The sequence below is a fragment of the Ambystoma mexicanum genome, chromosome 6p, assembly GCF_040938575.1.
Source record: "Ambystoma mexicanum isolate Mex_15411 chromosome 6p, UKY_AmexF1_1, whole genome shotgun sequence".
In the NCBI taxonomy this organism is placed as follows: Eukaryota; Metazoa; Chordata; class Amphibia; order Caudata; family Ambystomatidae; genus Ambystoma; species Ambystoma mexicanum.
In genome coordinates this window covers 552,303,626-552,329,933 of record NC_090935.1, presented here as the reverse complement: position 1 = coordinate 552,329,933, position 26,308 = coordinate 552,303,626, and the positions used below count along the sequence as shown (strand labels likewise).

The window sequence follows — 26,308 nt, the reverse complement described above, 5'->3', positions numbered from 1 at the left end:
TGATTCAGCAGTCTGTGCTTCCTGCGATAGCGAGGGGAGTGCAATCTCATTTAGGTAGCCTGCCAGCTCTGCATTGGTGCACCTATCAGAGTTAGCATATAGAGTCTTATAATATTCAGAGAATTCAGCATTGATTGCCTCTGGGGCAGCAAGGATATTTCCGGATGACCCTCTGATTCCAGTGATATGTTGCGCCCCTTTCTCAGATCCAATAGCTCCTGCAAAGTGATGGCGGGGCCTATCCGCCTCCCCATGTCGCCTTGCCTGAATGGGATAATTCATTAAGCGGACTTCTGCGTCTGCCAATTCTGTGAATTTCAACAGGTTTCCTTTGATGGGGCCCAATAATGCTCTGTTGTGTGACGTGCCATATTCATTTTCAAGCTGTCCCAGGTTAGCCTCAACGCTACCCAACTCTCTTCTCGTTGCCTTAAGAGTGCCTGCAGAGATTGAGATCACCTCCCCCAACCACATTTTAAACGTCTCCCAGATTGTGAAGGCGTGCTGAACCGACCATTTGTTCCTCTGAAAAAAAGCCTGTGACATCTTTACGTAGTGTCTCCAGGAATACTGAGTCTAGTAAGCATGCGGGGGGGGATGTGCCAGGGCGGGCGGGGTTTGAAGAATCAGGGCCGTCCCAAACTATTGTCAGTGTAACTGGGGAATGATCAGAGATGGTCCTAGGGTGAATCCTAGAGCCCTGCACCCGCGCCATGAGCAACCAACCAGTAGTTAATTCTAAAATGTGGTTACGGTTCCTCCAGGCGTCGACCAACTCAATTTGCTGCATAATGTGCAGAATCGTGACATTCGTCAAATCACATTGGGTGGCCCTGGATCTGTCAGCCCCACAATCTAGGATTGAGTTAAAGTCACCTCCCCAAATAATACGGGAGCGGCAGCCCCCTATTAGAATACCTATCACTTGACCATAGAATTCAGGGTCATTGAAATTTGGCCCATACGTATTAACCAATGTTGTGTATATGCCGGCTAGTTTTCCCCATAGGATCACATACCTACCCTATGTGTCTATACAGCATTTAGCTTCTTGAAAGGGGAGTGATCGGTTTATCAATGCCATCATTCCTCTAGCCTGCGAAGAATAATCAGTGTAATAATGCTGAGCTGCCCAGCTAGGGGCAAACCTTTCGTTGAGCGTTCCCCTGGGCGTGAGTTTCTTGGAGCATCACCACCTTCTGGCCATGACGGTTAATATATGCTGCTACCCTACGTGACTTGATAGGGTGATTTAGGCCCCGGACATTCCAGGTCAAGAAGGAGATCTTATCTCATATAGTGTCATGAGTATATTAAGTAGTGACTATAGCCCACTTGCGTGGACTAGGAGGGTGTTTCTGCAATGTGTGATAGAGGGACAGTCTGCACTGGCTTTTGATAAGAAACATGCTAATACATCATCAAAACATTCAAACCCCTGTAACTTGTGGCCTACTTGTACGTCATTAACCCCCAACTCGACGAACTTCCATCCCGCCACCCACATCACCCCCCCCTCCCAACTTGACGATGAACCACCCACAAAAACAAAATTGGAAATTCCTGGGGTGTGCTGCAAACGGAAAACTGCTATCGTTTAGCTGGTTGCGGTGTCAGCAGCCAGTCCCAATTTTTTAAAGGTTTGAGATCAATGAACGGCACTGTGAAAGGAGAGGTCAATTTGAGTTCCACGTTGGTCAGTCGCTGTCCATGATGTCAGGTTCATTATTGTGCAGACGAGGACTGCGACCCCGACCGTGGTGTGCCTTGGTAGGGAAATAGAGATAGAGGCTTCTATGTAGGCTGTGGCATCAGCTGGGTTGTCAAAGAAATGCACTCGACCACCAAGCTGACTTTGCAACTTGGCAGGAAACATCAGTGCATAAGGGACCTGTCTGATGCGCAGCAGTTTCTTCATAGGGTCAAACGATATCCGTAGGGCTTGTATGTTGGCATGGAAGTCCAGGTAGATGTGGATGTCCGAGGCCTCATATCGAAGTGCGCCCTTATCTCTAGCCAGACGTAGGATAAGGTCTCTAACCTGGTAATTGAGGAGTCTTGCCAAGGTGGGGGACAGGAGCAAAACTCGATTCGCTCGCTCCACCAGGAAGTGCGGGGAGAACATCGAACGATCAAATATTGAGTTCAACAGGTTTTCGGTGAAAGTTTCTATCGGCCCTTGCAGGCCGCCTCCGGGATTCCAATCATATGGGTATTGTTGTGCCTGTTGTGCCTGGAGCATGACTAAGTCCTCGCATTTGTTGCATATTTTATTGCCCTCCTGCTGTAGCTGCGCTATGGTGCAATCGTGTCCGTTGACCTTGTTTTCTGTGTTGCCGATCCGCGTCTCTGCCTCAGTTATCCAGGCACCCTCTTTCTCCAACTTAGATTTCAGAGAGCCAATGGTGGACACGATATCCTCAATAAGTGATTGTTTTTCGAGAGGCACCGGAAGTTGAAGCATGGTCATCGTCGGACGCCGGGTCCGTAACTGCCAGGGCTTTGGCTGGGGTGTTGGTGTAGGAGTCCATTGGCCCTTTTTTCTTACCGCCAGATCCCTTTGTCATTTTGCCCTTCTGTGACGACAGGGTGACAATTGCTGTATGCGCAGGAGTGCTAGTGCGATCTGAGGACCTCTGGGAGAGGAGCGATGATGCCACAGTTAACCCCAGCAGGAAGTCACCCTATTAGCGTCTCAAACGTTTGCCAGCTAGAACTTAATTTGGAGAATTGTGGAGTCAGGCGTCCATACAGGAAGAGCAACTGTCCTTTGTCGAGGGTAGGTAGGAGGACAGGTTGGTGTTGTGGCAGAGTAGTCCAAGCCCATTTGAGCGATGGAAGGGCTGTGGGAGAGCTCAGCGACCGCTGGAGCCCTTGCCCTGACAAGTGCAGTTTAGCGGAGCACTGGGATAATGATTACACAGGATTTGCCGGCAGGGTCCCAGCACAGTCCGCGAAGGTCTCTGCATGGGGCACACCAGTCAGCTATACGGGGTCCCCCAGGTAGAGGTCTGCGGCACCTCACATCGCAGGCACCGACATCAATGACCCACATTGTTATGACTGCCCCGCTCCCTTTAAAAAAACTTAAGGGTGATTGTGAAAGGTTAAGTGAGAGCTCTCCTGCCCACACCAGATGGTGTAGCAGCCCACGGCCACGCCAGCCAAAAATCAAAGGGTTGCACTCTCATCCACAATGGCCCTAAAAAGTCCAGGGCCCAGAAGGGTGATAAGCAGGAGTTCTGCACGGCCCTATGCGCACCTGCAGCAGCCACGTCCGGGTAACTCGCGGCAAAGCAATGACAGGATATCAAGCTCCAATGCATGGCCGCCTCCGCGTATATGGCGGAGGCCCTGTGTATCAGGGCAGAGGCTTCCAGGTTCCAGAAGGGATCGGGGGACCTAATCATTCACCAGTTGAGTCGCCGCTCGAGAGTGGCAGTCCTCTGCCATGGGTCAATAATAAGCCAGGCAGGAGCAGTAGCAATGACCCCCAAGCTTTTCTGAACAGCAGAATGGCTGAAGGGGAACCCAGCAGTTGCCGGAGTCCCACCTCTGGTGCGCGTAGTACAACCTATTTCTGAAACCAAGCCGATGTCGGCCCAATTGCTAGGCTTCCCCGCTGACAGCGAGGGCCAAATGTTGAGCAAGTCGAGCAACACTATGGGATCCAGCCAGGAGAGACCTGTAGCACCCCACAGCACAAGCACTGGTGTAGTTTGTCCGGAATACTATAGTCGCCCACTACTTGAGAAACAGGAATGGCGAGCACTTTGGGTGTGTAGAGGCAGCACCCCACCTGCAGCAGGAGTTGGAGGGGCCTATCCACTGATCGGGCTATAGTCAAAGGGCAGCGCAAGCAGTCTGGATGGCCTACGAAAGTTGGGGACTCGGCAGGGTGACAAGAGGAGCCTCATCCAGTGCGGGACACACCTCCCAATGCCAAGTCCGGAAGTCTCGCAAAGGGGTGGAGCCGGGATATGAGCCGCAAACACAGGGTCACCCAACCCAGCTGGCGGCGGGTGCTCGTGGCGGTGCAGGGGTTAACAGGCTCCGAAGGGGATCTAGGGTTGTAGGGTTCCACACAAGTGTGCTGTCCGCGGCATGGATCGCTCAAGGCAACCCCAGCATGGGGTCCGCACAGCACAGGCAGCCGGCCCATGAGGTGCGTCACATAGGCCCCGCTCCTCGCAGCAACCACCCGATCCTCAGAGGCACACCACACCGCCCACAGAGCATGTCCCATCCGCCTCAACTGGAGACCGCAGAAATATCGTACCGATGGATCAGCGCAGGGTTAATTAGCAAACAGGATTCCGTGGGACCGGAGCTTGCAGCTCAAGCAGCCATTTTCTTGGCTGCTCAAGAGCACCCCTCCCCTTTTTCTTTTCTTATTTATCAGTTACTGCTTGTAGAAGATCCATATAAATTGCCCTGGGGGCAATGCTAGCTGGGTGTTATGCACTCCCATCAGCAACAAGTCACAGATGGTTTCATGTATGTGCCATGACATCTATACCATCTGGTTGTAGAGAGTGAAGGAGTTGGCACATACTATGAGGCAGCCATTTCTAGCATGAGAGTGTAACGCAGATTGTTGTTGCTTGGTCTGCATGAGTTCTGAGTAGTATTGTAGTGTAGTGTATTGTTTATTTATAAAGTGCTTAGACACAAAACGAGTGCTTCAAAGCGCTCCAAGATGGGAGGGGAACATGGGGATACAATTCTGACGACATTTCTGCTAATTCAAGTGCGCTAACCGGTAGATGGGGGAAGTGGGGCGGAAGAGAGCGGGGAACAATATAACAGACTGATAATAATGCAAGTGCGTGACAAGCAGTGAGAATAGGAGGGGAATGAGCACATTATTGTGGATTTATAATGTGCCACTAATGCAAGTGTTTCAGATGCACAATGACAGGGGGTGCAAGGGGAGACCAAGGAACAGACAGGCAACACGATTATTCAGTAAGGAAGTGCCAGACAAAAAGTGCGAGGGATTGGTGAAGGGAAGTGCCCTGGGCCAGGAGGGCTGGGTTAAGTGCTGAGGGGCTTTGGCACTCCAATGAACACCATAAAAGAAGGCCAAGGAGTACTTCCATCCTCCCTGCCATTCTGCCCATGCCTCATGAACTGCATTTTATACCAGTGCATAATTTGCAAGAAAGTAAGTGCAAAGAGCCAAATATTTGTTAGTACGCCTGTGAGGAATTGCCACCTGGTAAGAGTGTAAAAGCCCTCGCTTTTTAGATTTTTATTACATATAAAACGATGCAGGTAATCTATCACAGAAAGGGTGGCGCTAAACCATCCTTTCATTAAACTTCATGCTAAAAGCATAGTGCACACCAGTAAGTACTCTGTTGCATCTTTCTGATCTGCTGCCTCTGCTCTCCAGTGGCACAGAGCAAGTTCAGAGGTCACAGGCGCCCTGTTTGACAGCAGCATCCGACAGCAAAGTCAATGCAAAACGACACTGCATTTAAATCTGCATCTCCGATATAAAAAAACGTAATAACTGATTAACTATCGCCTGGTGGCAGGATAATCTGTCAATATAAGAGTTTTGTTAGGGTGGTTGGTAGTGCATGTAAGTATTAAAAGCCACATCTGATCCGTCACATACACATGTCAACATTGGGAACCTAAGCCAACCAGGGAAGTGTTGTTTGTATTCTTGTCAGACTACATGGACCTGCTCCAAAGAGGAACAATCAGAAGGAAGACAGAGCCTCTTTTTTTTTTTTTTTTTTAAAACATGTTTTTATTATTTTGTAAGTGATACAAAAGGTAAACGATCCCTCAACTCCCCATCCCACCTCCCCCGCCCACCCTCTTCCGGAAGCATATTCATTGATCCAAAGATCTCGCAGCTAGTTACTAGGTGAATAAGTCAGATTTTTATAGAGTGCGGGCACCACTGTGCCATGTAGTCTGACTGGAGATATTCTAGCACTCCACCCCATTCTTTTATGAAGGAGCCATGTGTTCCATGGAGATTGTGTGTGATTTTTTCCATGGTCATTTGGGACCAGACCTTGTGTAGCCAGGTGAACAGCATCGGTGAGTCTCTATTTTTCCATCCCTGTGCGATAGTTGCCCAGGCCGCAATGAGTAGGCTCATGAAGCATTTTCGCTGCGCCTTGGTGAGTGTGTTGACTTTGTGGTCCGTGAATCCACAGAGCCAGGTTTTCTCTGTGTACCGGCCCACTTCTGGGAAGATCTTCTTCAGTTCGGCTATTACTCCTGTCCAGAAGAGTTTAACCTTGGGGCAGTCCCACCAAATGTGTCTCCACGAGCCTGCATCTGTACAGCCTCTCCAGCAGCGGTTAGGTGTAAGTGGGAACATACTATTTAGCCTCTCCGGGGTGTAGTGCCATTGCGTGACGATCTTAATCCACATTTCTTTGGTTTGAACTGCTCTGGTCAGTTTGTGGATATCGGACCACAACGACTGCCACTGCTGTGCGGTGATGGCTGTCCCCAGCGTTTTTTCCCATCTTTTCATGTATGCCCACTTGATGTCTTCTCCCTGGGTATTCATGAACCTGTAGAGATTGGAGACTAGTTTTCTGTCTCCTGAGTTTGTGAGGAGAAACTTTTCAAAGGCGGTAAGTTCTCTTGTCGCCGCATGGGTTATCTCCGGCGTGATCAGCCAGTGTCTAAGCTGCTCATATTTGTACCTGTCCGCATTAGTGAGGTTCCAAGTTGATTTGCAGTTGGCAAAGGATCTCAGCTCCCCGTCCACGAACATCTCCCCTATTTTCCTGCATCCAGCTTCCTCCCAGTTCCCATAAGCCCCTTGCTCAGTCCCCGGGGGGAACTGCCGGTTTCTACAGATTGGGGTGAACGGGGCCGTAGTCGTGGTAATGTTCTCTCTCCGTGTCTGCTCATCCCAAGCAATCAGCGTGGTCTTCATGATCTCACTAATGCGAAGATTCGGGTGCCTGTGCTGCTTAGGTGTCCATAATAAGTCTTCTAGTGGTGTTCTGGCGACCGCCCGGTCCTGCGTCACCCATATCGTTCGTTGATTATCTCCTAGCCATTCTCTCAGAATCCTGAGCTGGGCCGCTTGGTAGTAGTTCTTAAAGTGTGGGAGTGCTAGGCCACCTTCCCTGATGTTGGATGTGAGGATTGTTCTGGATACTCTGGGGGGTTTCCTGTTCCAAATGAAGGATGAGACCGACTTGGCTAGGGCTCTGGAAAAGGAGTCTGGGACCCCAACCGGTAGGGACTGGAAGTGGTACAGTGCTTTAGGGAGAATGTTCATTTTTATCGACTGTATTCTCCCCCACCAGGAAATATTTAGGGGATTCCACCTCTCTAGATCTCTTTGAATCTTGGCTAGGAGTGGGGGATAGTTCTTGGTGTACAACGTCTCTACCTTGTGAGTCAGTGTTATCCCCAAGTATTTTATGCCCTCTTCCGCGACCTTTATGTCCATGTGGTCTGCCTCTCTACCCAGTGTTACGCTGCACCCTGCCAATATAAGCATTTCTGATTTTTTTTTATTTATTCTTAAGCCAGAAATGCTCCCAAATAGCTCCAACAGGTGGAGCGCCGCTAGGGCTGAGTGGGTGGGGTCCTCCAGTGCCAAAAGCATGTCATCCGCATAGGCTATAACCTTGTGTTGTTTCCCCGCCATCTCAATCCCTCTAATTTGATCTGTTTCCCTAATTTTAATGAGTAGGGGTTCTAGGAATAGCGCATACAAGAGTGGCGAAAGTGGGCAGCCCTGTTTCGTTTCCCTGGATATTTCCACCCTCTCTGTAATTTCTCCGTTTACCGCTATCCTGGCTGAGGGGGAGGAGTAATTGGCTTTGATCATGTTAATATATTGATTCCCAAATCCCATGTGCGCCAGAGTTTTAAAGAGCATTGACCATTCTACACGGTCGAACGCCTTTTCTGCATCTAGAGAAAGTAGTACTGCTGGGGTGCGGGAGAATTTTATTTTCTCTATAAAGTGGACTAGTCTTCTGGTGTTGTCATGTGTCTGTCTTCCCGGGATGAAACCCGATTGATCTGGGTTGATTAAGGAGGGAAGCAGTGGGGAGAGCCTAGCCGCTAAGATTTTGGTGTAGATTTTTGAGTCTAGGTTAATTAGGGCTATAGGTCTGTATGAGCCCGGGAGGGAGGGATCCTTCCCTTGTTTATAGAAAACCAGAATTTTTGCCTCGTTCATAGATGGAGTGACATTTCCACTATCTTTGAAGGTGTTTAGAAGTCTAGTGAGGAATGGGGCGAGGATGTCTACATATTTTTTATAGAATGTGGCTGTGAAACCATCCGGGCCGGGTGCTTTGTTGAGCGGGAGGCTCATTATCGCCTTCTTCACTTCGGTTTCGGTTATCTGGGCCTCTAGGTCTGCTCTGGTTTCTTCTGATATTTTCTGAAAGGGGGTCGATGCCAGGAAACTGTTTTGGTCAGCTTCATTTGGGTTCTCTGTGGAGTACAGGTTCTGATAGAATTCCCTGAATGTGTTCTCTATATCCTCGGAGCTCGTTAGCGTTTCCCCGTTTGCATTTTTGACTTTGATGGTCGTTGCGTTCCGCTTCGACGAGAGCAGTCGGGCGAGAAGTCGGTCTGCCTTGTTGGCTTTGATGTAGTATTTCTGTTTGAGGTATAGGAGAGATCTCTGGGCTTGTTTGCTTCGGAGATGTTCGAGTTGACCCTCTGTGTGTTTGAGTGTCCGTTTTAGGTCTCTAGTGGGGCTTGACATTAATTCTTCCCGGATATCCGACAGCTTCTTTTCCAGTTCTGATTCCCACTGCCGTATTTGTTTATCCCTGGTCGCTTTGAGGGCTATTAGATGGCCTCTGATTACTGCTTTGGACGCCTCCCATACTGTGCTCAAGGGGACCTCCCCCGTGTCGTTATGCTCAAAGAATTCTTCCATTTTTTCCCTTATGGATTCTCCCATCACTGGGTCGGATAGTATTTCTTGTGGGAGTGTCCCCCTCCATAATCTCCTTTCGTTCCCCGGAGTCGACAGTTCCAGCCAGATAGGTGCATGATCCGACAGTGAAATGGGGCCCAGCTCCAAATCCTGTATTTTTCCCAGGATCCCCACTGACACCCAGAAGTAGTCTATTCTAGACATTGTGTTGTGAACGTGTGAAAAGTAGGTGTAACCCTTGGTTTGGCCTTTATGTTCCCTCCAAGCGTCCCACAGGGCCATGCCTTCCATCTGTTTCCTCAGACGCTGAGAGGGGGCGCTCTGGTGGAGGGGTCCGCTCGCACTTCGGTCTGATTGGGGGTGCCAGGCCATATTTAGATCTCCACCTATTATCATTTCCCCCTTCGCGAACCCCTCCAGCCTCCCCATTGTGTCCCTCAGAAAGCCATCTTGGCCCGAGTTTGGGGCGTAAATGGATGCCAGTGTCATAAGGGCGTTGTGTAGTTTGATATTGTCAAAGACATACCTTCCGTCCTTATCTGAGGTTTTGTCGATCACCTTTACTTCTATATTTCCTTTCACAGCGATCAGCACTCCCGCCTTTTTTTCGGCTGTGTTGGATTGTGCAATTATCTCGTATCCTCTCAGGCGGATTTTCCCCCTATCTTGAGCTTTAATGTGGGTCTCCTGGAACATTAGCACATCCGCCTTTTCTCTTCTTAACATGATCTCTACTTTTTTCCGCTTCACCGGGGAGTTCAGGCCCCTTACATTTAATGTTACAAGTCGAATCTTCCCCATTTCAAATAGTCTGATTGTACCAGTGTAGAGCTCGAGTTGTGCTTCCCCTTCTCGCTTCCGGAAGATCTGCCCTCCCCTCCCCAACAATAAACAATTCCCCCAACCATAAACTTTGTTGCAACTTTACACCCGAGGAGGGCACGGGTAACTAAGGTAGCTCTGGCGTTCCGCCTGTCGCTCCCAGCCCTCTGTAGGCTCGAGGTTAACTTATTGGGGAGTCCTAAACCCCTCATTGTTCCTTGATCTTTATGTGGGTTGTTCCAGCTCCGAGCTGGGCCAACTAAGTCTGTCGTTTGCGACTTCCATCATTGGGGACCGTTCCATGTGCTGTCTTCAGTTATTGGGCCCCGGGTCTTTTGTGCTTTCATCTTTGCATCCACTAATTTGTTACGGTAGTCCCATCCCTACCCCCTCCGCGACGTTTTCTTTTCTGTCGGACCAATTCCCATCCCCCCGGCCTGTTGTGTGGTTCCCCCATTTTCCTGTCTTTTCTGGCTGAGGATTCCCTTGGCTGGATGTCCAAAATGGATAGCCCCTCTTCCATGGTGGTCACCCTCCTTTGTTTCCCTTCCCAGTCGAACAGCAGACCGAAAGGGAATGTCCATTTATATTTTATCTCTCTTGTGACCAGTTCCCTCGTGAGAGGGGCCATCTCTCTTCTTTTTAGGAGTGTAACGGCTGATAAGTCCTGAAACAGCTGAATGTCTGCCCCATTCATCCTGATTTGATCCAGCTGCCTTGCTCTTCGTAGAATAAGCTCTTTTTGTGGATAGGAGGACAAAGCCGCCAGGACGTCTCTGGGTCTCTCTCCCGGTGCCCCCGTGCGTCTCGGGCCTACTCGATGTATGCGATCGATCCCCACAGTCTCCGGGTCCTGAGCTTCGATGATATCCCCGAAAACCTCCTGAACAGCTTTCTTTAGGTCCCCGTCCAGGACCGATTCTGGCATATTTTTGATGCGTATATTCGATCTGCGGGACCTATTCTCGAGGTCTTCGCACTGAATTTCTAGGTTATGTGTCAGGCGCACCAGGTGTTCTTGTGTTTCGGCGCGCTGAAGGGCCTCCTCTTGTGCGTTTTGCACTATCTTTTCTAGGGTGTTAGTCCTTTCCTCCAGGTTGACAATGTCATGTTGAACTCCTTGAATTGCCTGTTGCATATCCTGTTTAATAGCTGCAAACTGGTCTTGGACCGTTGACATTAATTTATCTTGTAGTTCTTTAAACCAGGAGTGCATATCGTCTTTTGTCGGAGGTTGGGCGCCGGGGGCCAAGTCCCTCGTCTCGGACGAGTTCGCGGCCTGTTGAGAAGAGTCCTCCTGTATCCTGCTCCTGGTCGACACTGGGGTGTCCCCTGCCCACATTTGTATCAGGTTGGAGTCTTGTTTGGGGGGCTGCTGTGTCTGTAGGGATCCCCCCCTCTCCCCTTCGCTTTAGACATGTCTTCCTTTAAATGATCTTGTCTTGGAGTCCCTCCGGACGGGCCCGTCCCCTCTCCTATTTCTCTGGCCGGGGGGGAAGCCTCTTGTTAGGTGGGCCTTGGCGCGTCCTGCTGATTTCGTGTCCCTTCTTGGGTTGTTTATCGTTGTAGGGGGTGACTACTAGGGGGGCAAGGGGGGCATATAGTCCACTTAGGTGTGGCGCCTGTTGTAAAGACCCCACGTGTGCTGCAGAGTTGGGGCTCCGGTTAGTGCAGCCCTCGGAGATTGCGCCGCTCTCTGTTACCCTGGGTGGGTCTGTCTACGGTGCTCCGGTTTGTGGCCACCTCCACTTATCTCTCAGCTGTGGGGTGGGGGGGGGATGATCCCTCTCCCGCTTCGGCCTGGTGGGCCTTTGTGCGGTTTCGCCGCCGGCGCGAGGGGGGGGGCCCTCCAGATTCACAGGGCCCCAGGGGGGCGCGGGGTGCTCCCGGGGGGGGGGGGCCTCACCTTGTGGTCCACCGGACTGGGGACCGCCGCTGGATTCCGACGTCCCGGGGCGGTTGTGGGTGATCTGCGCCGCGCCCGGCTCCGTCCCGCTCTTCCCGCGGGGTCCGCTGCTGCCGAGGGTCGCCGAGCCCGTTCTTCGGGGCTGCCGGATGTTTGCCCGACCCCCGGGCGCCGCAATGCTGGGGCCCCGTTCCGAGGGGCCTCCCCGATCCTCGCCTCCCCCGCCGATGGCCTCCGCCTCGCGTCTTCTGGGGGGCCTGTGATGTGGTTCTTGGTGCGCGGGCCGCTCCTTGTCCCGATGGGGGAGGGGGAGCGCCGTTCCTCGGCGCTGGAGGGGGCCGATGTGACCACCTCCTGGAGCCCGTGACAGGAGCCGTACCCGGAGCTGTTTGTGGGGTACAGCCGCCCTCCGGCTCGCAGCTTCTAGGGTGCTAATGAGTGGCCCGGCGGGAGCGAGACTCACTCGCGTCTTCTCGCTCCGGCGGCCATCTTGGAATCCCCCACAGAGCCTCTTTTTGATCCTTTGTAGGGTCAGGTAACACCGCTCTCCAGCAGATCGTCCCTGGGAAAGAGGTCACAATGGGGCCCACTCAACACAAAAAGAGCCAGCCTTGGAACAGGGTATTGAATACCAAAGGTCTTTGAAGTGAGGACTAAGAGAAGAGGGGGCGTTTAGGCAGTCGGGGAGAGCAGAACACAATGGAGGAAGGACTCCTCGATCTTGGTTTTCTGTGGGAATCTCTTTCCTTCTGGCCCCCTACACTTCCCTGCACACGCAAAGCACTTTTGGTGTGTTGCCAGATGACACATGTAATGTGTTAACTTAACGGGGATTGGATCCCTGAAAACAGCTTGCTTTTGTCCAGTCCTGGGTGGCACTTTGCCTTTATAAGAAAGGGGTCTCCCACTACTTCATTCATTTTGGACTTTCAGTACTACAAGAAGAATTTGTTTAGACCCTGCTGGGTCAGCAGTCCTCTAGTCGTGAGGTGGAGGCAGGTGTTCCAAGGCAGAGGCAAGGTTTGCTCCATGCCCATACACAGGGCACATTGGGGGTAAACTGCTGTTGGACCAAGACCTGCCAGTTTCTGCCAGCTCCATCCGTACACCGGCTCCTCACTGGGAGTGAAGGACACCTGCTGCAGGTGCTAGATAGCTTCCGCTGTGCTGAGAGCAAAGAGAAATAGGACTTGTAGCACCAGAAGAAGCATGCAGCTGGTTTCTTGCATTCCACAGTGTCGAAACTCCATCAAACCATTGTCAAATGCGTTTGAATGCCTTCGAACCACCAGGACCCAGGGTGCTGATTTTGGCAGTTTTTGGAACCTCCTTGAACTGCGGTTGCTGCTCTTTGAAAGAGTTTACCAATGCACCGCATCAGCTGAGCATGCCGCTTGCTCCAGCTCCGTAAAGCAGCTTGCCCCTGTGAAAGTCTTCGAATCGAATGGTGCCTCAGACTACCAGTATCTTTGTCATTGACCCAGTTAGCCTCTTCTACACATATCCTTTGAATGCTGCATCAAACCGCATCAAGCTTCATTGCGAAACTGTCTCGACGGGTTACCCAGAGCCATGCCAGAGGTTAAGATTAATTGTAAACCTTCCTGCCATCACCATTTTTGTTCTTTGCAGTCACCCAGAGTGGGACAGGTATGCCCAGACATGGGGGTCCTGTTACTCCTGGGCTTGGAGAACTAAGCTACACCCCATTGATGATGCTCAATGAGGCCGAAACATGTCTGTGAAATCTGATTACGTCCTCACTCCTTTCCCTGGGATAGCCTCTCCTCATGTGGCCAGGGGACAGCAGTCGCTTTCTGATCCTGACCTTGGGGGCAGCTATTTGAGGGAGAATCACATGGGGGGAGGTAACCCTTCGGGGATGACATGACATCAGGTAAATCACAAGATCGCCCTGTCCCTTTTGGGGATATTCCCTCAATCCCTCATGTCCTAATGGCAAACTGCCAGTATTCCCTTCAGCAGCCTGACAATTCTTCCGACCATATCTTTCAATATCAGAGAACAAAGAACAGTACAAGAACTGAGAGGAGGGAGAGTCAAGGATCAATGAGGATTACTCCTAATGTGAACTAAAGCCAACAGTCTGGTTGGAAGACTGCAATTGGCCCGATATGCATTAAAACCATGCCAGGAAAAGAAACATGGAGTTAGTCTCCTTACCCAACTGTGGTGAGGACTGCAGAGGAGAGACCCTGGGAGGACTGTGGCTGACGGCATAGGAGTTTTGCTGTTTACGACCCGGGTTGGAATGACTGAGGGAAGCAGACGGTCCTGCCGAGTCGTGGAAGGGCTGGAAGGGTAGTCTGGAGATGCTCACAGGTCGGAGCACAGTAAAATATCTGCGGTCCAAAGAGAAGAAGTAGAAGTAGAAGACCCAACCACCAGTACCTCGGTTTTTTCACTGTTGAGCTTGAGCCAGTTGAGGCAAATCCAGCTGCCCACTGAGTCAAGGCATGAAAGGAAGCTGGTGGCAGCTTCAGATTGTTTAAGATCAAGACAGACCAACATTTGTGTGTCGTCCGCATAGGTTTAACACCGAAAACTGTGAGAACTAATCAATTTAGCCAGAGGTTGAACATAAACGTTAAATAAAATGGGGGAAAGAGCCGTACCCTGGAGGACACCACAGGTGACTGGGGCAAGGGCCGACTGAAAAGGAGGAAGAAAGAGACACACAGAGAATGGTCCATTAGAAAAGAGTGAAACCAACACAGGAGCTGTCCGGAGAGGTCAGCCCTGGCCAGACAGATGAGGATGGTGTTGTTGATGGTATTAAACGCTGCTGAGAGATCTAAAAGAATCAGAGCACGCACACCACCACTCCGGACAGCCTGGCCAGGTCATAACCACAGAGACTAGCACTGACTGTGCCACGGCCAGGCTGGAAACCAGATTGAATGGGGTTGAGTGTGTTCGAGAAAGGATGAAGAAACGGGGGTGATGGTGCCTTGAAGTACTTTCCTAGGAAACGGAAGCAGTGAAATAGGTCGGTAGTTGATGGGTCAAGCAAGGGTTTTCTGAGCACGCAGATCATCAGGGCGTGTTTGAGCGATGAAAAGATAGAGCCACCAGAGAAAGATTGATTGACTATGGATGTCAGAAGCGGGACCATTCAAGTGGGCATAGATTTAAGAACTGAGATAGGAATAGGGTAAAGTAGTGAAGCGGACTTACGGAGATTAATAATCAGAAGAATGTTGGTGTTACTGAAGACAGGCAAAACAGACCAGACAGATAGAGGCTGAGCACACACCTGCGCATATTGAAGGACAGAGATTTGGCAAGCAGCCAATAATTCCGGCGCCATTTGCTTTCCACCCGACGGTGAAGAAGCAAAGATCAACAAGTTGGGGGTTCTCTTTGTCCTCTGTGTCTGCGTCTCACTCCTGGTTCATCACAGGATGCTTGTGGTCTCGCCCTGAGGGTAAGCGACCTAGCAGTATGGCATGGACTGCCCCTTTTAGGGTGGGACCAAGCCTGATTTGCATATGGTATTTCCCCTTCTGTAATGCCTTGCCAGGCTGGAAGACAATGGTCTACAGGGTGGCCCAGAGCTGAACACGTGGTTACGACTGGTTCAAAACCTTCCAGCCCTCCACTTTTGGTTTTTGTCAAAATAACACAGAAATGAGATGCATGAATTATTCTCTGCCTTACAATAATGAGCGTGGACTGGATCATGAACAGACTAATGTGTTTGCATTAAAAACATAGTCGCTTTATATATATATGACTTGCAGTCCATTTCTCTAAGCCTGTATGACCCACATGAGGCGGCGCATAGCTTTTGTTCAGGGTATATTTGTATCCCTCAAAAATATTTTGATTAAAGTGTTACAGCAGTGTTATTTACATGTAAATATTCTATATTGTCTAATACCTCCACATATCTTTTTTTAAAACTGTATTTCTACAAAAAATATCCTGTAACATTAACATAGGTACAACTAGTGTAACTAGAGGTCAGTGCGAAGATACCTTGCAAACAATTATTATTGTTTTACATGCTCCACAGATTGAGATAATCTTACTTTGGATATACTGCTAACTAACAACATTTGTCATTTCCAGCACTCTCCTGTACAGTACAGTAGTAGGAATAATCTTACTTGCAGTCCCTGTACAGACGACAGCAGTGTGAGCATAAGATAAAGGGATGAACTTGGGTTTAGCTTTCCAAGCTGTCTTCCGGACACTCCACACCAATGGATGGCATTGGTATTGCACATTTCTAAAATCAGATCCATGGTTCTTTCACTGCTGGATAAAAAAAGTAATTATAGAAAACATGTTAGTTTTCATCACTAAAGAGAGGGGTGTAAAAACATTAGTTAAGTTTTCAAAATCACTAAACAAAATTAAAACAAACCATTTGAATTTGCACCTAAACTCCACTTAATCACAACCTTTTCCTAGGTGTTCACTACTTTAATCTGCTCCCAATTATGTCCAGACTAATTTGACCATAAGGTTTCCCAATGTTCCTGGGTGTTGCATTGATAATATGGCTCATAAATGTGCCCCTCTGTGATTTTGGTCCTACGTGTTCCTCACTGTTATGTTCCTCCTAGGTGTCTCACCAATTTGATGTTCATTATAGGTGTTCTCCTACTGGGATGTCTGCACCATATTATCAGCGTTATTTTGAGTGCCCATAGAATCTCTACTGTCCAACCCCTCACTAACCAGCTCAATTTCCTTCTTTACACCATATTCTACGCACATCACACCAATTGACCCTTCCACCCAATGCACACCAAAACACTGAGAACACTACACCTATGCCACCAACTTGCTTACCATGGGCCCAGCCCATACATACACAGGTTATGGGCATTATACAAACATCCTTTGTACATAAAGATAGCTTAACTGCCCTTGACACAAATCACATGGAAACATACCAGCTATCAGAGGCCAAAACGTCTGATCTGCACGGGACAACAACAAAAATAAAGTTATCTGTCATTGTCCCTCTGACCCTACTAATCAAACAAGCTTGCTTTTCTTTCAGATCTGATAGCCCCACAAGACCAATGTTGGGAAGGGAGGACGGGCGCTGACGTGTCTGCTGGAATCTAGCTGTAGTCTGTTAGATACAATGACCTCGAAGTATCCTCTTAGTGCTTGTATGCAGTACCAGGTGCTTAAAGATGGAGCCTGCATCGTTTTTCTTTACATAATCACCAATTGTAGCTTCATGCATGATGACGCGCAAGAAGGAGCCCAAATGGAAGAAGATGGACAGAAGGGGCGGGGTCTAATGGGCTGGCATCCCTTATGGGGCAGGTAGCCTATGTATAGGGTATGGAGTGAAAACTGGGTTCTAGGCAATGAACACACCTATGCTGGGCTCCGTGTATAGTTCTCTTGGGGTTGGTCTGTTGTTGCAAGGTCACAGGTTGAGGCAAACCCAATGCCTCTTAATAGGGACATTTGAGAGAAAAAGTCCTGGTTACCTTGCAGGATAAGTAATCTGACCCTTATTTATGGAAGGATCTCAAGCGTTTTTGCTGTGGGTGAAAGTTTTTATTTGCATTGTCGCAAGGTTTAGACACATTGTCTAGTGTGTGAAGGTCAACCGACATGTGTTTCTACCCCTGATGGTCTTTATCAAGGCAATTGGTAAGGTTCCTATGGAAAAAATCAGTCAGTCCGTGGAGCCGTTGGCTAAAATCTGTCCAAATATTGGGATAATTTGGGCTGATGCCCGTGTTCGATCCGCTCCGTGCGTTGGGAATAGGGTCTCAACCATCCATTTGATTTCTACATAATGTAATTTACGTCACTGATGATGCTGTATGCCTTCATAAAGTGTTGCCCGTACTGATTTTTCCAGAACGTCCATGGAAGCAGAGTAATTTGCTTTATTTTTGTGGAAAAAATCTTGTTCTCCTTGCAAGAGGTGTGCTGGGCCTTTTTCCCTAGTGGGTTGCATTGTGTCTGGTAGGAGTGTTGAGGGGTTGCTCTACATTTTTGGTGACCCAGATGTGATCCTAGCAACCCCTGCAAAAACAGAGGCTTCCAGGCTGCATCTCTGAAGGGGCCACGCCCACCTACAGTGACCAGTCCCACGCGTGCAACGCACAGTGGTGTACAAGAGCCATTTTTCACAGAATTCCTGTTTGCTCTTTGGACCACAGCTCCTAGAAGAGTGCAGGCCGTTATTGAGACCCTGTGACGGAGGAGCTCGGATGAACACACTGATTTAAGTACACCTCTTGCGGGCGACAACGGGGGTAAGAGTGAGTGGGGAGGTAAAGGGTGTGTGTGAGGGTGACGAGAGAGCATGAAAGGCCACGTGGCAATTTTTTTGTTTTTTACTATTATTATTGAGGAGATAACCAAGAAGAAATCAGGAGTGTGGGTTCCTTTCCGAGAAAGGGGAGAAGGTGGCGCCATTTTCGAATGTGATAAGGAGGTTACAAAAGTAGGAGCTCTGTATAATTAATTCGCTCGGATTCCTGTGGCAAATATATTTCGACGGTGGGGGGAGGAGTGGTTGTTGTTTCAGCTCATTTTAGTTTGTTGTTTTAATGTTTTGAAATTTTATTGTGAATTTAGTGGAGGCCGAGTGAGGGCCTGTGGAAGTGAGCACAGAGGGGGCTGAGGGAGTGGACAGGGGGTGACTGGGAGGTGGGGATGGAAGGCTGGTAGTGACGGCCATATTAACATTGTATGGGACGCACAACTATAAGCTTCTTTTGAATATACAATTGTCAATATGTGGGTGATGACTCTGCTGGAGTACATTTATAGTGCGTTGCCATTGTACAAGGATTAGATAAAGAAGTACCACAAGCAGTGGATGGTAGAGACCCAAGGGGAATGCCCCACACCTGGCCAGAGCATGGTACTAATAACAGAGATATTAGAGCCCATGGACGTTCCTAACTGCTAAGTATAAATGTTAACAACTGCAGAAGCGAAATGAGATTTTAGACTTGTGGAAAATGGTGGAGGATGTAGAGGATACCGCTGGGTGTATGCCCCCAACGTGAAGATAGTGCCACCTCAAAAATAGTAAACACAACAGCGCCTGAGGAAGCGCTGCAATGCGTGCCTAGAGAGAGGCTTTATCCACATACCGCTTGCCCAGCCATAGGAGACACCAACCCAACATATGTGCCCCCGCTTGGCACCGCTCCACGCCCCATATCGACCAACCCCAAACAGCACTGCACAGAGGGAGACTGTTGAGATGGATTTCTGAACTCTGACCTGGTGGGCAGATGTTCAGAAGGCCATCCTAGTTTCTTGGAACAGGATAACCTTCTGGACAAGCCAGACCAATCAAGGTAGTATTGGCAGTGGTCAGGACTAGGTCTCAGAAGGGGTGAGGGTGACTGAAAGACCTCAATGAGCACACAGAGTAAAGGACACTTACAAATCACTCCCAGTCAGGTGTATATATATTAAAAATACAAATACAATTATTCAAGGCATTTGAGTTTCAACACAATAGTTATCAACAGTACCACTTTTAAACCAACACAATCCTACTACAATACATATATACAAAACCAAGGGGCCTAAAGAGTTAATGCACGAAATGGGTCCGCAACCTAGAAAAGAGAAGGAAGCAGGTAGTGCAAAGAGTCTTTAGGCAGTTCTGCAGTAATCACAATCCTAACTGAAAGGCAGTCCAGTGCCTAAAACGAGGGGAGCCTATTGCTCAAATGTACCTGCAATGCTGGTGCACGCAGTAGTGCAGATGGGCAAAAACGGGGTCTCTTGTAGGGTCTGTAGCAGCTCGGGAAGCTGGGTGACGTGATACAGAATAGGTTCCCACTATTCGTGGAGGGTCTCCGTGTGAGGGCAGAACAGGTTCCAGGAGTTGGGAATAGTTCGATAGCTCAGGCTATCTGTGGAAAGCAGAGGGACCCTCAGGGTCACTTGTGCATAAAAATGGATGGATACGCTAAGGACCACCGGTAAGGGGTTGCAATTGCTTACTGACCCCTAACGAACTCCGGACCAAACTTCGGCAGTAGAGTCCAATTCGGTTGCAAGTTCAGATGCGTCAATCTTGTGGCTATGCGGCTTTCAGCGACAAAGTTACAGCGTTGATTCCCAAATGGGACAGTGGCAGGTTCTCTGCTCCTGGTGGATAGATCAGGCTGGTTTCACTGTAGCAGGTTTCAGGGCACAGAGGGGCACAGCTGCAGCGCACGTGCAAAGTTCGTCACCACGGCTGTGCGAGACGGTAACCGTGTCTACTCCGGTTTGGATGCTCTCTCTTTACTCCAGACCTGGGAACGCCAACTGTACGAAATTCGGTGTGAGAGTACTGTGAACATAGAGCTCGCGATGTACCAAGTTTCAAGGGCCTCCTCAAAACGGCGGCGGTATCAGAGCAAAGGCCCTGCGCAAGCTGTTCAGCCCACTGGTTGGCCCAGGGACACTTCCGAGAAGGTTTACTTACAGGGTTTGATGAAGGTACCGAGAATAGTTAGTCCCACTATTCCAATGGATCGGAGCGCCTTCGCAGACCTAGTTCGATCAGATGCAGAGAGGCCCAGTGGGACAACAGCGGGCTCAGGGTGCTAAACCTTCCAGTGGTTCCACAAACTCTGCTTCTTTGTTTCGGGATACTTGGATCCTATCTTTCGTTCAGTGAGAACTCCAGAGATCGACATGGTATGGATGTTTGGAGCCTTCTCTTATCCAGAATCTCCTTCGCACCAAAATGATGAGGACCCAATGGGAGATCTGCTCACATACAGGCACACCATACTTGGACCAATCATGGACCACGGTGGTCCCAGGCATTCACAGCACACACGACTCTCTGGCACCCAGGATGTGTATTGGAATCAGACAGTCAAACCTACATCCTGGAAGCACACACGCAAGGCATGCAGAAGCCCACGAAAGCTTGGTGTTTCACGGGAGAATGCATTCCCAAATAAGGACAGACCTGGTTTGACTCGACCTGGTGAAGGTGAAGGGTCAAAATGGCCAAAGGACAGGACAAAGAAGCTCGTGGCATGGCCATTTCAGAGCCAGGCCACCTATTTGTGACAAATGCGGTAAATGCAGTTTACCTGGCAGGAAAGGGTTAAATAAAATTATAGAAATAAGGTGCCACCAGCCCTGTCCAAGGCACATCTGCACTTCTCCTAAAAAATTCATCAAGAGTATCTAGGGCCTTAAGAAATGACAGGAAGAACGGTATCACTATGTTCAGTTTAGGCACTGGGTCTCCAACGTCAAAGTAAAAGAAAGGGCAACCAGAAACCCAACAGGCATAGAACTAACGATACAGGAAGGCCAACCAGATAAGGGCATAACCAGATTGTATCGTCTAACGTGAGAGGCTAACCCTGGAAAAAAACATACATATATGCAAAAGTGGGAGATAGACCTGGGGAAACCAATTTCAGAGGAAACCTGGAGTCGCATTTGGCATAGAACAGCCAAAGGATCCAAATGCACCTCCATAAAGGAGGCAGCATATAAACTTTGCCTTCGGTGGTACATGACACCTGCACGCATGCACGCAATTAATCCAGAAAATCCTGCAACCTGTTGGAGGAATTGTGGACAATCCGGGGACCTTATTCACATGTGGTGGTCCTGCCCACTGGCAGCGACCTACTGGAAGGAGATTCTAAGCCACATCAAAGATATTACTGGGGTGGGACTACCCTTCGATCCATTAGTGGTACTGCTGGGGGAGGAGGTGGAGGGGAGCTACGCGAACTCTGGGCCTACAGCTACTCTTATAACCCACATGTTGAGTGCGGCCAGAATAACACTTGCACAAGCATGGAAGACAAAGGAAGGCCCAATAACAGCTATGTGGTGGGACAGACTGTGGGGGGTGATGGCCATGGAGAAAGTGACGGCACAGGCCCAAGGCTCCTATTCCAAGTACTTAAACACCTGGTTACCACTTCACAAATGTATGGACAAGGAACAGATGTTCTTTAAACCAAGGCTGCTTCGGGCAATATCTATCATTTGAAAACCCTGATCTTCAATCTGCGGAATTTGAACAAGTGATCCAACCTGTTGAACTTACAAATCGGAATGTTGAACCTTCTAACCCATAAGTTGGGATATGTTGGGGGGGGGGGTGGGGGGGGGGGTTAACGGGTTGTTCATTATCAATGCCTTTTCTTTTTGTCGGTTCTGTTTTAACCCTTTTCTTATATGAGCAACACAGTATTATGCACCTATGTTGAATCCCCAGATAGGGGTTGCTATGAGTTATCTATCGATATATTCATGTCTGTGATGCCTTGAAAACTAAATAAAGTTGATAAAAACAAGAAATGACAGGAAGACCCAAGTGCACTATACTGGAAAGTACATTGTGCACTTGCAACATGTTCCAGAAAAGTTGCAACATTGACAAAGACTAAGGGAAACAAAGTCTCCCAGTACTGACTGTCTTTAAGGGCATGTCAGTTTCCCCATAATAAAATGAGCGAAAAGCCCAGGGGAGTGCAGCAGAAGGCTGTGCTCCTCTGGTAAAGTCAGACTATGGTGTATAACACGAGCAAAAAGTTGGGAGGTGCACAACTGGAGGGAAAATTACGCATGAAATGGAAATCTTTCCTAACAGAGACCTAATCATAGAAAGAGTTAAAGGAGGCATTAGAGGCAACACAAGCAGAGTTGGCTCGGTTAGGTAATAAAAGAAGGGGAGAGCAAACTAGGGTGTGGGATGGAGGGCTGGAGACATTTTAGACTGGAGAGCACTGCTATTAAGGAAGTGCGTGCACGGTAGTGGAGATCGAGGGGCAGAAAGCGCAGGCTATGGGACAGTGAGGTCAGACAGGGAAGCACATCAGCGGTTGCAGGAAGGAGACTGGAACACTGTGGAAGAATTTGAGGATGTGGAAGGTGAGGCACAAGGGGCTCCAGAAATTACATCAAGGGTAGAAAGCTTGTGGGGATTGAGGTGCAGGTTTGGGCGGGTAGCAGTAGCAAGGAAAAAGGGAAGTGATGGATGGAAAGCGAGACAGGGAGTGGGAACACAACTGTCGTTGTTGCATAAGGGACCCAGAAGGACACATTACGTGCCGTGGGCCTATATGGATAATAATTTGACCAAAAGGCTGCCTCCCCTTACTGCTGGGGCTGTGAAGTGGATATATGCATTTGAGAAGCAGGCAACAGCAATACCTTTTGCGGTGGGAGACATGAATAGTTTACTGGTTGCAACTGTGGGGGGACCAGGCTGAGGAAGTGTAGATAAAGGCAGGGTATCCAGGAGTGAAGTTACATGATGATGCACACGATGGGGCCCTGTTTAACAATGATAGAGCACAGGTGTGGGGGTGCACTGCAGCGGGCATACCCTGGCACACCAGACTTGCAGTCCATATTGCAATACACCATGTGGGACGATGAAGATGCTGATCAGTACATTTTAAAAGTGCAGGAGATGTGGCGAGCGGAGACGGGTGACCAGTGGGAACGATCAGTTCCTCTTTTCCATTTTGTTATCAAGAGGGGATTACCCAAGGAAGTTCAGAAAGCGTTTGACAAGAGAGTGGGCATAGAGGTAAAGGGGTGGGCTGCGATTCAGACATTGCAAAAGGATTAAAGAACAAGAAAAATAAATGGCTCAATGGTTTCAGGCAGAGGAAGCAAAACTAGTGAAGAAGTTAGCTAAAATAGCAGTGGAAGGGGCGGTGACTGCAAAAACAAACAAACTCCGCCGGAGCAGGCAGCAGGCAGCAGCTCGTGCAGATCAGTATCTTGTGTGGCACCAAGGAGGTCAGCAGCGGGGAAGAGGTGGGTTTCAAGGGAGCAGAGGGAGCTAAGGGGGTTTTCGGCAGAATGGGACCCAGAGGTGGTATGGGACCATCACAGTGTTTGAGCTGCGGGGAGTGGGGACATTTTGCAAGAGAGTGTACAAGCAAGCAGGGGGCGGGGTATACCGCATGCAATCAACCTGCACCAGCACTACCACAGCCAGCCAGGTTCACCTCTATACCTTAAGAAATACACCAGGTCTACACCAAGCTGTCACGACTATACTGAAAGATGCAGGGAAACCCTACACTCTAAACCAGGGTATTATCAAGCCAAAATATACTTAAAAAATGTTCAGAGGACTCTATTTTAATATAACGTATCAAAAATATTTATTAGCCTTGATACAAAATTTACAAAAAATGAGTGACTCATAAATTACTTGCAGGAAACGCAAGATCTAAAACATTGCAGCTAACCAGACATTACTGCAATGGGCAATTCATTCATTCATCTACTTACATTCCCATAGATACAACAGACACATCCACAAAAATGTGTTTGTTTTTAGATGTGAAAAGGATATTCAAATGATGACATGAAAAAACATTTGCTAGAAATAATTTCATGCTATATCAGAAGTTTGGAAACATGTCATCAGTTGTTGGAATGGATCTAGATAATAATTAATACAATTCATCAAATCACATCTCCAACATTCTTCGGTTTCCAACTGCACCCAACCTCGCACCAAACCACCCCACACACGCAGGCCCAAGCACAGCCTAATGTGCAACCGCAAGTGGGCCCAGCAGAACACCTTGTATGGAGGCAAAATGCCCACACACAATGCAGTGTAAAATGGGACAGTAGCACCTTACCGAGGGGTCAGTGTCATTGGAGGAAACCCCTTCACGTTCCCAGGTACTAATATGTATCCCGATTAGGACAGCCCACAGAAAGCACTTGCATGCCCAGTCCTGTCCATGACTACTGTAAGTAAGGCATGGTATCAAACAGTAAAGACAGACAATTGATCACAGTTCAAGGGTGTTTATTAAAACTTCAATGGGTTGGTTAAACGCCTATCTAAACCTAAATCTAAGGATGGGAGCAAGCTACGAACATCAAATAATAATAACGCAGTCCTAGTCGAGTCTCTGTCAAAATAAAAGGGCATACACTAATAAACCTATTGCCAATCCTTACTTCTAAATACACAAAGCTGGGTAACAATTGTGTATGCAAAAAGGAAACTGTTCAAGAAATAATATGTCAGGATAGATGAGCAGTTGGCTTCCCTTCCCCACGGGACAAGGCGGCACGTTCCAGCTCCACACACGCTATGGCTTCTCTGCCAAGAGGATACAGTTCAGAGCAAAGGACTCAGGGCCTTTTGTCAAAGCTTCTTTTCCAAAAACAGTGTCTTACTGCAGAGGGCCTGTCGCAACAAATAAGCACCAAAGTGCTTTTCTTATTAGTTCTTTCACATGTCCAAGTTCTCATTTTCAATTCTCATCATGGCCTCTCTCCTTCAGGCTTGGACCCCTTTTTACCACAATGTTCACAACTGCTCTCCTTCACTCGGGCTCGGACCATGGATCTCCCCCGTTCGGGCTCAGATCCTTTTAGCACGATATTCTTTTTGCCACACTCATAGCCAATCCAGGCAATAACTTGAACACAACCAAACAAGTAATTCAAGGTGCACTCATTAACGCCAGATCTTTGCCAGCCCATGCCCTAGACATTGCAGACATCATCGCTGCACACCACCTCAACTTTATAGCGATCACAGAATCATGGCTCCATGCAGCGTCAGGACCTGCATTGGCCCTAGCTATACCAGACAACTACACAATCTTTAGGATGGACAGACCTTCATCCAAAGGAGGGAGTAGTCATTATAGCTAAGAAATCGCTCAACGTTAGAGCTATACCAATTATCACAATACTCTGCGGGGAACTACTCTCCTTCAAAATGACACTATCAGCTAACACCACCTTGAACATCCACCGAATCTACAGAATGCCAGGCCCTGCATTCATTTGAAAATGAGGTAGCTCAACTCCGCGACGTGTATCTCTAGACCTCGAGGGACGCAAGAGAGTGAATTACGTACATCAGTTACATATATACAAAATGCATATCATACAATCAGCTATGACATGTTTAACACCCCCCTTTATTGAGTTTCTTTGAACTCAGTGTGATGATGGACACTTTCGACAATTATGACACCTTCAAATATCTATTCTAGTAACAATATGCAATTTGCAAGTGGGAAGGCATCTTTCAGTTGTTGATCAGAACACAGTGCTTCTGTTCTTGGAAGCGAGCTACATACGGCGGAAGAGTCACATTCCAGACCCTGCTATCTATGAGGTGCTATTCATGTCCTGGGAGACGACATGCTCCACAGGGCTCAGTAAAGGGGGGGGGGCGTAAAAAGAGCATAATTCAAGCATTTACCTGCTTTATTCTAACATATTCTACCATATAACGAGACTGGCTGGCAGCTGCGAAATGATAAAATGCCCTGCAGCTCTGCTTCCAGGCTACATTCGGGAGGGAATCAGGCATTCCTTCCTGGCGCTGCCTACGTTGTGTTTCAACGAACTCTTGTTATCCTCGCGGCCGTGCGGCCTTGTCCTTTCACGTGCAGACAACAATGTTTTACAGTCGAGCAGTGTAAGCAGAAAATGTGCTGCGAAGCAATAAAAACAGCAAGCAATGAGCAATGGTTAGAAAACCAAATGGCGATCCTTGTTACAATGGTCGTTCATTGGCAAACTCGGAAACCTATATGTCTGTCATATCGTGCATGAGACGGTTGGCCCACGGCCACCAAAATACATTTTCCGTCAAATATGAGAGGTATCCATTTTTCTAGACTGACAATATAAATAGCAAAAATAAATAAATAAAGTTCAAACATTCATCA

The 26,308-nt window shown here is 48.6% G+C and overlaps 1 protein-coding gene across 3 annotated transcripts in view; it reads right to left on the bottom strand.

Annotated features, from left to right (window-relative positions):
• Positions 1-26,308, bottom strand: part of TRAPPC13 (trafficking protein particle complex subunit 13) — a 987,073-nt gene that overhangs the window by 87,182 nt on the left and 873,583 nt on the right. For all 3 annotated transcript variants that reach the window (XM_069627358.1, XM_069627359.1, XM_069627360.1), the window contains one exon: positions 15,761-15,911. In XM_069627358.1, the coding sequence (XP_069483459.1) occupies positions 15,761-15,911 (151 nt within the window). The remainder of the gene's footprint in view (positions 1-15,760; positions 15,912-26,308) is intronic.